Genomic DNA, 14,261 nt, shown 5'->3' with positions numbered 1-14,261 from the left:
GAGCTGTCCTAAATGTCCGTCCTCTGGAAACTCCAAAGAGCCCACTTATCCATGATGGACAAATCTGGCATGATCTTTACATGCTGGCATTTTCAAACAGGCTTCTGGTTTTTGTAAATTGTGCTATTACACACAAGCATCCCAGACATGCTTTACTATGAGGTAGTGACTAAAGAAGTAGATACTCTCTGCACAAGCTTTGATAAAGCAAAACTAATCCTTGCTAGTTTGATGGCTTGAAATGAAGAGTGGAATAAGGACAAATTGAAACAAGAAAAAATATATATTTGCCTTACAGATTTGCATCTATAGTTAATTCTAAGTATTGATATTCCAGGTATATTAGACCAGCCCCAAGCAGACATGTATGATCAGTGCCAAAAGCAATGTTATCCCTAGTCTTTGAATATTGTCAGTTTGCACTGCAGCTAACAAAATTTCACTCTATTCAGAAGCTGAAGGGTGCAATCTCATTTCCCTCTTCATTCTATTGCATTCCTATATTAGATTTCCATCTGTTTTACCTTTGCTTTCACAGGAAGTGGTCAAAGCCATCCAGGCAGCACAAGGAGTGAAGCATCTGGTTTCCATGACAACAAGTGAACAAGCTGCCATGCAGAATGAGGCTCTGAATGCTTTGGCAATAGCATCTGCCATCGATTTAGGTATTTTCCTCCTAAAAGCATTTATCTGTGTAAGATCCTCAATTATTAAGAAATACTGTCATGCTGTTAATTCTAGGTAACATGTACAAAAAAAAGCATGTTTCTTGTCTAGATTTAGCTCTTCAGCATGAAATAAAGGTTGTCATCATTCAGATCATAAAATCAATAGGCTTTGGGAATGGTCTGAAGGATTTTTTTAATTTAGGATACAGTCAAATTATCATGCTGTGTGGACAGGCACTATTTGAGTAGCACAATATGATGGTAGAAACCTACAAAAAAAAGGGGGAAGTGAAGGTGGAGATAAAAAAAGATGACAAAAGCTAAATGAAGGACAAATAATATACTCAAATGGACAATGAAGACTAAGTAGCAGAAATAATCTTCAAACAAACATGAGGAAAGAATAAAGCAGAAGCATAAATAAAAAGGCATTGTAGAAGCTGCAAATAAAACAAGTGAGAAAACAGTCAAGATTCAAACTACCTTTCCTGAGCTAATTTTCAGAGTTAGGTACAAATGTTTTCAGACTTTTCCTGTATAACTTGAAAATAGGTCTGAATTTATTACAATAAAGAGACACCACAGAAACCTAAGTACCTCAAAAGATAAACTGAAAAGAAAAATGCACTTGAAATTTGTGATTTTCTTTACCAACACATAAGACTGAAGAGCCCAGTTTTACTGCTTGTCTACCATTAAAACTCTCCAACTCATTTAGGCAACCTTTCTAGCACTGAACATTGCAGGTTTTAATTTACTACAAGGTTAATTATATACAGTCAATAGTAGACTGGTCCTGTCTTCAAGAATAAGGCCAGTAAAGAAATTCTGTACAGAAAAGAGCACAGAAATTCTTCAGTGCAGAAGAGAGATGCTCAAGACATCCCTGTATAGCCAGTTTGAAATGAAGCCAGTGCACAATTTTCTTTAAAAACGGAAACATATTCACTTTATAGTTTCTTTTCAGATAACAGCTCAGGGTTACCATTTCTTTACTTATTTTTCAGAAACTCTTGAAGAATCTTTTAAAGAATCACAGCTAGTTCAGAGCTTACACAAACTTCTACGAGATGATAACACAAGTCCTGAGGTGAAATACAATTCAATGGGCCTTTTGTGCAGACTTCTTAATTCAGGTAACCTCATTTTAAATTGTCTGTGACAGAAGGATGAATGTTTGTGAAGAAAAGTGGTTTTTGTTACCAAAATATGCTTCCTGCAATGCTCTAGTGAATGAGTAAAGGATATTAGAGGTTCATTCTGTATTGATCACCAAAAATCAGAGTCAAGTAGTTTCCTTCTCTGTGAAAAGCTGATTAAACCTTTAGTTGAATAAAATAAAGAGAGGAAGGCTTCATTCCAGTGAGTCAGTGGCATTACCAAGTCTCAAAATAGCAAAACTAGAGTCCTGGAGTAAAAGCATCTTTGTCCAACTTCACCATGCACAAATGCCTGGCAGTCCCAGAGCATTTTTGTGTCCCAAGCAAAAGTCTGTACCATGCTCATAGGCGGGCAGACATTTGCTCTGCCTGCGCTGTGAGCAAACCAGAAGCTGAGATAAAGCTGCCATTTTAGCAATGCTGCCTTCACACAGTGACTGAGTAAAGCACGTGAAAGGCACCATTTCAGTTTCACTCCATGGTCAGGGAAGACTTCAAATGCTTCCAGCAGGATGGGACTATCCCAGATGTGTACCACTAAATGAAAACAATCACCTTGAAAACAGGAGTCCAAAAATCTCGTGGCAGTTTCTCACATCTTAAAAAAAATTACATAAATTGAAAATAACAATTGTAGTTGGGCAAGGATGGATCACAAGGTGAGCTGCCTTTTAAATCCTGTATTGACAGACAAGCTGCATTTTGCAGTATTCTCTATTTTATCCCTGTAGCCACACAGATACTGGAATAGGGATAAAGAACTTGTAGCTTCTAGTGCTACTATGAAGTATTGACATAACAGATACAATCTATAAGACTTTTTCCTAGAGATGTATATACTTAGCATTTTATAGACTAACTGTAAGGCTAAGAGCTGAGTCTAACTAACATGGAATGGTAGCAAAAAGCAGACAGGCAAAAAAGTGCCAGAAATTGTCCTGTATTAGAATTTCAAAATCTCCTTTTATTTTCTGTCAATTAGTTCTTAGAAGTCAAGTAAGAGGAAAAAACCTTAATCTGGCCAATACTTCCAATGGCTGAAAGGGTATCTATTGAAACAAATGTTTTAATTGAAGCAGCTTATTACGAACAGCAAGTACTCCAAACTTTTATCTTACAACAATTGTTGGGAGCCACTAGGCCATGGCAGATAACCAAAAGTCATCATTTCAATTCCCATTCAGGTGATCTGAGACAAGAAATAGAAGAGGACAAGATCAAAGACACCCTTGAGCAACTCTGCAGCCACAGCAATGCAGATGTGGTCAAGGGAGCCATCACAACATTACAGGTTTTGAGAGGAGAGACACCCCACTAACCTCCCTTCTCCCACATGGCAAGGCAGCTCTGCTGCTGAGGCACACACCACCAGCAACACTTGCCTTGGTCATGCTGCTGCACAACCAGCACTGCTGAAGGCCAGTGCAGCTCCTGCTTTGAAAGCTGTGTATAAAAACCTCCTCATTAGCACATCTCTTTGGCCTGATACTTGCACCACTGCTGCTCCTCACTGAGCCACTAACACACAGGAAAAACACAGCAGCAGGAAAAAGTCCTGTCAAGCAAATGGGGTTAAGAAACATCACAGGAGAAACATCAGGCAATTACCACTTGTTATACATTTTTCAGCAGCTTGGTTTTGTGAGATTGGTTTTGTGAGATTAGGATACACACTTGCAATTTTTCTTGTATCAATGGGACTATAAAATAATTGTATAAAAGCCTTAAGCTTTTATCATGCAACCTGAAACATGAGTTAGATTATATTCTAAATACTTGAGGCTACAGTCTTGTCCTGACTTTAGAGTTGCACCTACTGGAATGAGACTCTGCAGAAGCAAAGTTTACATGAAACCACAGTCAGTGAACACACAGTACTTGGACAAGACAAAGAAATAAAGCCAGTCAGAAATTACAAGTGGGCAGGGGTGAGGATGTGGAGGCAGCCAGCATTCCCACTACCACCCATAAGAGAACCTGGGTTTAACTTTAGATAATGGAAAAAAAAAAGTAAACATTTCTGTGGAAGCCTTTTGTATTTAAAAAGATCACTAGATGAGAAGGTAACAGATTTATTCCACAACTTGTTCTTATGGGAAATTTTTGAAGCAGTTGAAGGTACATTGCAGAGTCATGCTGTCCAGACCTAGAAGATCAAATTCAAAACAATGAAGTGGTAGAGACTGAAAAGCTTGGGAGCAATTACTTTTTTTTTTTAGCCAGCAGAAAATCTATTGGGGAAAAAAAATAAACAACACTGATCTTCAGAAACCTATTATAAAGCAGACTATATTTAGAAGTCAACAAGGTTTCATGTTCTCAATTTGAGAACAACTGGCATATGTCTGCAAACAAACACAACAACTTAGTTCCCACAAAAGCTTTCCCACTTGCAAAACCCAGTAGCACTACTTAGCCCATGACACTCATCACCAAATATCACTTTCAGGAGTGGCCTTGAGAAAGGGCATTTCATAAAACCACCCAAGAGAAGTGACACTTGCTGAGTAACACACAACTAAGTTTTGACCACATAATAGGAGAAAAGAAAAACAGCACTTTTAACTTTTTTCAATTTCCAGAGATGGAATAGTTACTCTACACCATCCTGCAGCTCTTCACTTGTTCATGGCTTTCCATTAAAAATACAGAGAAAAGCATCAGTCTCATCTATTATTCAACAACTCAAACTGAAAAGAAAAAATATTAAGAAATATTTTCAGCAAAATACAAAACCAAGCACTCCTGGACCTTCACCATTTCTGGGTTATCCACAAACTGCAGTCTCAGTAGCCAGTCTAAACCTTCAAGAGTGAAATAATAGTGACTGTAAGCAACAAATCTCAGGAATCAAACTCCAGGAGTAGAAAATATTGAATTTTATTTAATCAAATTTAAGGCTTGAGAAAAAAAATATATTGAAAGTCATTCAGAAAAGCCATCTCAGATGAGGAGACAGGAGCTCCCCTCCCAGTGGCTGAACAATGTTCAAGCTGCATGACAATGCACAGGCAGTAAGGGGAAGAAAGAGGGAAGGATGGGATGGGGATACAAAACCCAAGGAAGGCAGTTCTACACCTAAATCAATGGCCACATCAAGCTCCATGGACTGGGAGCACAAGTCTGTCCACATGGCACTGCATGAGCTCACCAAAGCTAAAGATCTCTTGGGAAGAAACATTCAGGTTTTCACAAGGCAACCCAAGGTCCTTTGGTCACTGCACTTTTTTCAGTGCTTCTATTCATCCTCCTCTTCATGTACAGGGAAACTGTGTCCAAATGCAGTTGTATCAATAACACCAGAGGCAGCTGCACTGTCAAACACACTGACACATACATACATTGCTTAACGGAAATAAGTTGTGCTCATTTCTGAGAAATAAAAGATATCACATTGACGTTTGCTTCTCTCAGTCCAGTTCTTCAAGTCTGACCTCTTTTGACATCTTCATGAAACACCTTGGTTCCACTGTAGTGTTTGTGAACTTGTTCCAAATGCAACCGCTGAAATCTCAACATCAACAATGTATCAGACCTCTCAGTGAGATCACTGAAATAATTTTCCTTTGAGGCTTCAGAGGCAGGCTCACACCCAGCTGCTTTTGCTGACAAGACTTATTTTAGACCATAACCTAAATCTTCAGCCATGAAGTCACTGCAGGTCCACAGAGAAGGTGCTAAATAAAACTAAGTAGAAAGTGTTCCCCTTACAAGTCTGAAATTACACCAGCCAAGTATGGGTGTACTTCAGAACATACAGGGGCAAAACAACCTAGAGCCCCAGGATTTAAAAAATTACACTGAATAAGCATAGAGAAGTTTATCCACAATGGCAAAAAAGACAAATCCCTCCATGAATTTAAAGGTCCTCAAATAAGTTGAACTTCCCTCAAATTCAGTTCCAAATAACTGAAACACTGATACAAAGGCTGGTGTTAATATGGCCAAAGCCATTAAGAATTAACTGTGGAAATACAATACTTCAGTTAAATTCTGGTTTGCATACAAACAGTGCTTCAAAAAAATGAAGTATTAATTAGTCTTCAGGTAACTTGGCAAGATTTGCAGACCCTGGAATTGTAATCTGTAATGCTGGCTCTTGTCAGCAGCTAATTTCAGTGCATGAGCTCCACAGCCATCTTTGACTCCAGAATGATTTTCACCAAATCGCTGGAATTCCTTCCTAGCACTAGCAGCTGCCTGTGTCAGAAACTGGCAAAGGGAAATGTACTCTCTAGCTGGTGTTTTCAATGCAAGGTTTTATGACTAAAAACTTCCAAACAGGAATCTGCCTTCTCTGATTTTACATACATCAGATTATCACACATAACCAAGTAAGTCGGCTGATGAGGTGTTACAAAGTTTCAAGCACCAGAATTTAAAGCAAAGTTTGCTGGCCACTACTCTGCTGCTTACCAAGCTGTATTACAATCACACATTTCTGGCTGCTTCTCATGGATCAGATTCAACAAAAAGGTAACACAGACCTCAAATTCATGGCTTTACAGAAGAAATGCCTCTTGCTCTCCCCTCAGTGATCTACTGCTATTGTTTTCTTGTTGTATACCCAATTTAAAAAGTCACAGTGTACTTCCAGCCATTTAACTTGCAGGTTTTTAGATGAGTTAATAGCAGACTATTCTCTGCTACTGTAAGGAAATCAGCCATCCTTAGACAAGCTTCCTTTTCCTGTTGTGTCTCAATCACTGGCCAGAAAAAGAACTATGAAAGCTGAAGTACACATGAGCACTGTCTGAAGTGCTTCACAGATTACAAGCAAGAAGGGTGTCTGGACAATTGTGTCTGGACACCAGACACAAAGATTCTTACTGTTGATCAACTTTTGCCAGTGAAATGATTGTTAATATATGCATAATAGGAAAAAAGAACATAATATATTTAAAAGCTTGGCTTCCAAAGAAAGCCATATACTTTAGAAAGACAAGTATTAAATCTTCAGGCACACTACATATAGTAAAATATCATTATAAAAATAGATACTTTTCTAAAATTTACACTGTGTTAGGCAATGTAAGTGAACCTGCTCTCCCTGAAAACCCTGGTGTCACCGGAAGCAGTAAATGATGTTAGTTATATGGCCCACAGTAAGACTGACAGCTACAGCTACTTCCAAAAACACTTCAGCCACAGACTTCCACCTTACAGCTAAGGAGACAACACCAAAGTCTTACAGAAGAGACTGGAACCCCTACTGACCTACAGATCCATCTACTAATCCCCACAAAGGAGGATTGGAAGAAGAGTTTCATTTTCTCTTGATTAAAATGAAAACCCTGACATAAGAAGGACTAGTTCAGTTTCATGTAGAAAATGACATTAACACTGAATTTGCAAGTCTTTCATCAGTCCTGGTAGTGGCAGTTAAAACTTGTGAAGATCAACATAGCAGTTGTGACAGAAACTAGAGGAATAACAAAAGCCATCAACAGCTAGCACAGCATGCTTGCTACCTACTGAAACAAGCTGCATTCTGAAGTGTATGCAGACAGCCCTTTTTAAAGCTATTACTGATCATTGACAGGATAAGCATTTTTAAAGAGGTTTTTCTTCTATAAATAAAGAATATTTACATTTTTCTCAGACAGGAAACAGCATTAGGGCTTTACACCCTCTTGCCTGAAATGGAGATTTTTAAGACTTAATGCTATAGATAGTCAGATTTTTCCCATCCTGGGAGCAGGCTTGAATTATTCAAAATAGCGTGGGATTTGCACAACCTAAAATCAACTAAAGATCTGGACATTTTGTGATTTTTTTTCCCAATTTCTGGTTATGGTTGCTGGAGATGCTGCCAAAAACGGCTGGATAAGTCTACTGGAGAGATTAACATGATTGCAAGGTTCTGAAGAAATCAGCAAGTGACATTTGACAAGATTACATTTTAAGACAGAAGACAGAAGTGAAGACAGAACAATCTTCATAGCAATCCTTCAAGAAAAGCAGTTTCATGGCTCCCTGCTACAGTCTTGAAAATCTGCTCTGCCAGTGTCCTGGGAAATTCCATTTCTTCCTCAGAGACCAACGCTGGTGCGCTGAGTTGTCTTGCCAGAAAAAAGGTAGACAGCATGTATTTGGTGATTGTTTTTTGTAACAGCTTTTAACAAAAACCATGAGCAGGGGAAAAAAAAATCCACATAAGGCTTTTAACAACAGGAGTATTTCATGGTCTGTGCATTTCTTCTGCCTCGGTGTCCAATCAATCATCTTAACATACACTGTCTTGCAACATGGGTCTGCTTTCATATTCAGAAGGCATTACTTGCCTTTACAGCTTCAATATCAGAAATCAATGTCCTGGCTAGGAAAATCCCAAAAATCTAAAAAGATAAAAAATACACCATTTTGTGAGATAAAACACTTGTAATGCACCAGTCTGCAAGATGTTTGTTGGCAGGTTCAGATATTTCATAGCCAAGATCATCCATCAAAACATAGCCATTACTAAAAGGTAATAAAGGCAACAGAATCCTGCAGGTAATAAAACTCATGAGAAAGATGCTTTCATGTAAAACTTCAGCAGCCTTCAAAATAATAAGCTTTCAGATGCCTTAGAGCTAGAACAAACCCACTTCACCAAGCCTGAGTGTCATAAACACCCATGCTTACCTACTGCTAAAGCTACAAAGCAGACATTTGCATTCGTTCCACAACTTTGAATAACAACCCAGTCAGTTTTCAGATCAATTTTTATAAATACAGACAGAATGTACAATTACCAGTACTAAAATGAAATTCTTGTCACAGACAACAGAGTAGTCCCAGATTATTCAGAGACATCTGAAATTTGAAATTTTAACATTCATGTCAGTTCTCAGGGAAATCTTCCTTTACAAACTGAGGATAAACTTGTAACTCAGCAAACTCCCTAAAGCACTCTTAGCAATAATATAAAACTGGGGTGAAGTTTTGGAAAGCCAGAAGATTTCATTTAAATGTCAGGTTATGTCTAATTCTCAGTCCCACAATAAAATAGCTTAATGCACAAGAAAGACCCAATTGGAAAACACAAATAACTGAAAGTGGTTTCACAGAGTCTTGGGACATGAATAGAGAACAGCATTGTCAAGTTATTGTCAATCAACACACTGCCAAATGATTAAACTTTGTGTCTTGACCCTCTTCCTAGCAAGAGGTGCTGTTCTTAGCACAGCATTTCTCAACCCCATAGAAGCATTATCACCAGATGGTGATAAAAACATATCAGACCCTAAGCTACAGAGGGCAGTATTACCAGGGTTGGAGGAAGGACTTTTGCTAGTACTCCATACTAACTATTGTCAATTACATAGAAAATACTTTCCGTAGCAGAATTAAAGTTTATTGTTTCCCATTGAAGTGAAGGAATTTCATAGCATAGAACGCAGTACAAACAACTGCCACAATGAAAGCAGCATCCACCTTGAAAGCAGTAATGTAAGATGCTTTAGTGAGAGTTTCAGCTCCCTCTCTGATGTACCAAGCACTGATGAGGTAACAGAAGTCACCATCTTCCATCTGGTTCTGCTAACATCACATTTGCTACCTGTTCACCTATTTCCCTGCTCTTACATTCCCAACCTTTTTGAGCAGCATGCCACAGCCACTTTAGGTCAGCCACTGCAGGTTATCTACAGCCAGCTGAGGTAGCCTCAGCATGAAGGACAAGGCTGTAGCTTAGTTCAGATTTGTGATAGAAAGCTGGAGCTCAGATCTACTGCAGCAGACAGCAGATCCCCCCTCCTTAATGACGTTGAAACACAGGGAATATTTTATATAATAATTGTATATTACATATGACCATATTAATATTACAATATATATCCCAATTATCACACACTATTATTACTGCACTGTATTTTTATTATAACCTTCACTGCTTTGTGCAACAGGTGTTTTCACACTAACTCCCCTCTACTATAATAGGTGCTCCTACCATCCTCTTATCAAACCTAAAAAATCCACATTCAAAATATTTATTACACCTGTCCATAATTACTTTTACCTTCAGCAGGTCTTTACCTACAAACATGACAATTTTTCAAAGAATCATAGCAATAACAACTAACCTGGAGCAGTGAGATAGCTATGAAGACACCTGCAACAATGTAGATATTTCGGGGTAACCAAGCTTCAAGTGCATGGATACATCCTTTGACAAAAATCTGATCATCCCATTGACTTTTGCTCTGAATGTAAAAAGGAAGAATAAGAATTTTACTTTTCTGCTCAACTTTACTATAAGATCAATCACATGATCTAGCTAGGCTAATGTCTTGTCACTTTTGCAGTAAAGTTTTTAACCACACTTCAAAAATACACATGTGAATTGGAGAATGTCAGGCATTGATATTTCTATCTTCCTGAAAATCATGTTTATTAGAAACACAGTAAAATTAGCAGATAATAGACTAGCAGATGATAGATGGTCAAATTAGCAAACAACAGATCAGCAGATTTAGACTATTACAATTGGTAATTGAAATGAACACTTGAAATCCAAATCCTATCCCTTTTTTAAATCCACCTTTCCCCTCACCTGTTCCCACTTGTTTTCTCTCCCCTCCCACAGCAGGAGGTTACTTTAAACAAAGGACAATGTCTACCTTGCTCTACACCTGTAGTATGATGTAGGACAGTTATTAGCTCCTAGAATTTTGAGCTGACACATCTATCAGCAATCCCACCAGTTTTAGTTTTGTCTATGCAGGCACAGAACATGACAGACAGCACCTTACCTTCTTTCTGATATCATAGCCACATTGTGTATTCACAACTTTTTGCTGCAAAGCAAAAGAGATTTTAAATAAACAAATCAATTTACTTGTACTCACTTCTGTTCACAGCAAGTTTTTCTATCTTTTATATCCATAAACAAATCAATTGTCAGAGCCAAACATTTTTTAAAGCATTTTTAGCAAGAACAAGCAAAGCCCTAGCAGAACAGAAGAAAATTAATGACAAAGCAAAGGTGTGTACTATAGATGATGATATCAGATGATATCCTGCATCAGAAATCTCAGCTGCTTCTATCACTTGCATTCAACTAGCAACTTTTTAACATGAAAACTGCACTACCATCACACAGGTGAGACATCTGCATTTACAAAACTGATAGTAAGTTTTATTGAAATATTAATAATAGAATCTCACATTAAACAGACTTAAGCATCCTTCTGCCTCCTTAAATACAGCAGCAGCAACAGAAAAATGTGCAGTTGAACAGTACTGCTCCAAACTAGGCTAGAAAATAATTACTGGGGAATCTGAACATGGAATATGGCCCTGACAAAGGCTTTCCTTGGCTGATTGCCAATACAATCAGAGAAGCCTACCAGGTATTAAATATAACTTACCAATGGCTCTCAGCACAAGGATTGCTGGATGGATTTCAAGCTGTAAGTATTCCCAATAATACCATAAAGCACTCTAAGTTAGCCCCTACCTCCACATTTTGGCATCTGCTGCAACACTCAAAAGTTTCACAAAGTTTAGTAAAACAAGTTAACCAATAAGCACCTAAACCTTGCCAAAACCAAGGACTGTCTCAGAAGCTTTCAACTTCATACATGAGTACTTCACTAATTACTGACAAAGCAGCAAATGGAGCTACTCCTGCCTGTCTGGCAAAGGGGTGGTGAAACATTAATTCCAGCTGGGGTAAACACACTCTTAGAGGTCTCAGCTCTTTACACGCCTGAAAAAGGCCAGGGATCCAAGGAAACAACACACTGGGAATAAAAAATAGCCAGCCACCAGTGCTTCAGATCCAAACCATACCAAAATGGCTTGAATTCCTGGTGACAACACATTTTCACTTAACAGGTTGCCACATTTGGACTCTAAAAAGAATGCAACAGAAACACAAAAAAAGGTTTGTCTGCACAAGAGTGATTTTTAGTCATTTAGGACACCTCAAAGCCCTTCAACACCTTATTCAGGAAGTACTTCCTGTGATAACCTGACAATCTCAGGGCAACAACAAAGCCAGGAAACAACTTACAGCAGGATCAGGTATACAACAGGAAAAAGGAACTCCGCACTTCTCACGACTTTTGCTTTCACTCTTGCAGTCAAAGTAGATGTTGAAGTCCCAGTCTTCTGGACCTTGGGCCCCACAGCAATGGTTCTGCAGCAGACAAATACATTCCAGAAGTTTGTTCAGTGGATAAATTATCACTAAAATACCTCCAAACAGTGTTTGCTTACAAATCTTCACTATCCCTAAGTCTGTGCAGAATCAATGACAACAGCAGAGTAAAAACAATGAATAGACATGAAATCCAAGCTCTGTGAAATCAAAGCAATACATCTGGAATACTGCTCCTGGAAACAAGGGTCAGCATGTCAAGGAAATTTCATAAAAATTATCATTTTAGATGTAATTGTCATACAATAAGTTCCACTGCCAAATTTTTTAAGAGAAAGCTTTTTCTTAGGGAGCAAGGGAAAGGGGAGCAAATGAGAAAGGTCAAAGGCAGATGCATGCCTGAGAGAGCTTCCACAGCAGACATCAGAACAAGCCTGGACCTCAGGGTATCTTCCCTCCCTGCTGCCTTCAATACAGAAGGAAGGAAACCAGCAGATCAGTAACAGTACTATTAGCTACAAATGATTATGATTCTATTAAAAAATGAAAACTTTAAAATCTATATTCTCCTAGAAGGCATCAAAGAAGTGACAGGATATGAACTTACAATTCTCTGTAGTGAATCAATGATGTTCTGGAGGTCAATGTCGTCTCGGTAGGATTTAATGTTATTCTCAAAGAATTCTTTTACCCTGTCCCTCACCCAGTCCTGGAACAGGAAAGCCATAACTGCTACTGCCAGCTCCAACAGGAATATAAACACAATTGTTCCACAGAACTGTAAAAAACAAAAGTCCTAAATTAGAAAATATTAATTCATTTTGAATGCATTCCTATACCACCAGAAACAGATACAGAACTGGGTTCGAATTTTGATTCAGTACAGACACTGAGCACAGTGAGTATACAAGGTAAAGAAACCCCAAGAGGAAGAGTTGTTTTTTTTTTGTCACCTGAACTTGACAGTAAAAAGACCATCAGACAGTCATTATTCACAGCAATGAAAACAATAATAAACGAGAATCGGTAAAACACAGGGCTAAAGAAGTCTTGATTACCTCTTGGATTGTTTCTAATTTTATAATTTATTTTTTTTTAATTTTTTGTCTAGCTTAGCTGTTTTTAGCTCTGAAGCAAAGAAGAAGCCTCAGTATAAAAAGAACCATTTAAGAAATTTTACATCAGTCTCTCAAGTCCCAAAGTTTTGCCAACACGTACAAGAAACTTCAAAGTTTTTAAGGGATTTTGTTCCACTATATTATACTCTCTCAGTGATTCCTAACTGACTAAGCATGTTCCATAACAACACAATGTTAGATTCTGATATACCTACTATAACATCACTGCAGAGCAGAACAAATTAAAAAAGTCAGGGAAGAACATGTTCCACAAAGAGGAGAATAGATAAGCTAGGACCACTCTGCTTTCAATGCCATTACTCAGAGGTTTATCAAGGCAGCAAGTTTACCATGTATTTTGCCACAAACCAATTCTATCATGAATTATCTGGGTTTGCTCCCAGTTCATCATTTGCAGCTTTCACACATATAATAACTCCCTCATGTAATGATGTTACTTACAAACTTCAGCAGGCAGATGTTTTCTCTCAGTGCTCCCACACAACCAGCAAATCCCAAAGTGAACATCACTATTCCCACCACTAAGACGAGCACCACTGGGTCCAGACCATGAAGACCAGTCACCTTTGTCAGATCAGACAATACACCCTGCAAGAAAAAACCAGAACAGAATGTGACCACTGTAAGCATCTCATTCACTCAGCATTCCTTCTGGATGATTTCCACGATGCCCAATGAACTGGCTGCAAACTCTTGAACTTGCCAACAGTGACACCAACAAAAAGAGTCTTGTTGTCAAATGGTCACTGACAATACCAGTTCTCTTCACCCCAGCAGAGGAAGTATTAAAGTTATAGCTAGCAATTCTTCTAGTAAGTCAGTTTCTCGGGCTACATCGTCCTATTTGCCAAACAGAATTCCACAAGATGGTGCCAAAAGCTCAATTCTACCACTGAATGTTCACTTAGTTTCAAGGTAAAAGAATTAATGTTTTATATCAACTTGAAATGCATCAATCACAAGGGCACTCCAATATCACGGCCTAAAAAATATATTAAGAAAACTTTTCCAATTCTAATGTTTAAGTGGGACAAAGGGAAAGACATTCTAAGGACAAAGCACCTTATGGATGACATTTGAAAGAGGGAAACCTTTTTTTTGTTTTCACGGGAAGCATATTTTTCCTCTCTTTTTGGTTACAATCCTTCTAGTGTCAGAGAGTCTTAGTAGGGCTACTCCAAACTCTTTCAGAAATATAACAGCATAG

At 38.3% G+C, this 14,261-nt stretch overlaps 2 protein-coding genes across 4 annotated transcripts in view; one reads left to right on the top strand and one right to left on the bottom strand.

Annotated features, from left to right (window-relative positions):
* LOC129123220 (rap1 GTPase-GDP dissociation stimulator 1-like) overlaps window positions 1-3,357 on the top strand; it is a 31,032-nt gene extending 27,675 nt beyond the window's left edge. Inside the window, 3 exon segments of the mRNA XM_054637483.2 lie at window positions 539-665; window positions 1,676-1,804; window positions 3,013-3,357. Of these exon segments, the coding sequence (XP_054493458.2) occupies window positions 539-665; window positions 1,676-1,804; window positions 3,013-3,146 (390 nt within the window). The 3' untranslated portion in view covers window positions 3,147-3,357.
* A 1,327-nt stretch (window positions 3,358-4,684) lies between these two features.
* Window positions 4,685-14,261, bottom strand: part of TSPAN14 (tetraspanin 14) — a 34,371-nt gene continuing 24,794 nt past the window's right edge. For all 3 annotated transcript variants that reach the window (XM_077183306.1, XM_077183305.1, XM_054637558.2), the window contains exons 4-9: window positions 13,496-13,642; window positions 12,523-12,693; window positions 11,829-11,954; window positions 10,564-10,608; window positions 9,895-10,014; window positions 4,685-8,166 (exon numbers count right to left, since the gene is read on the bottom strand). In XM_077183306.1, the coding sequence (XP_077039421.1) occupies window positions 8,095-8,166; window positions 9,895-10,014; window positions 10,564-10,608; window positions 11,829-11,954; window positions 12,523-12,693; window positions 13,496-13,642 (681 nt within the window). In that variant the 3' untranslated portion in view covers window positions 4,685-8,094. The remainder of the gene's footprint in view (window positions 8,167-9,894; window positions 10,015-10,563; window positions 10,609-11,828; window positions 11,955-12,522; window positions 12,694-13,495; window positions 13,643-14,261) is intronic.

Source organism: Agelaius phoeniceus, chromosome 9 (genome assembly GCF_051311805.1).
Source record: "Agelaius phoeniceus isolate bAgePho1 chromosome 9, bAgePho1.hap1, whole genome shotgun sequence".
Lineage (NCBI taxonomy): Eukaryota > Metazoa > Chordata > Aves > Passeriformes > Icteridae > Agelaius > Agelaius phoeniceus.
The sequence above is the reverse complement of the archived record's forward strand: the minus strand, read 5'-3'. Positions and strand labels throughout refer to the sequence as shown.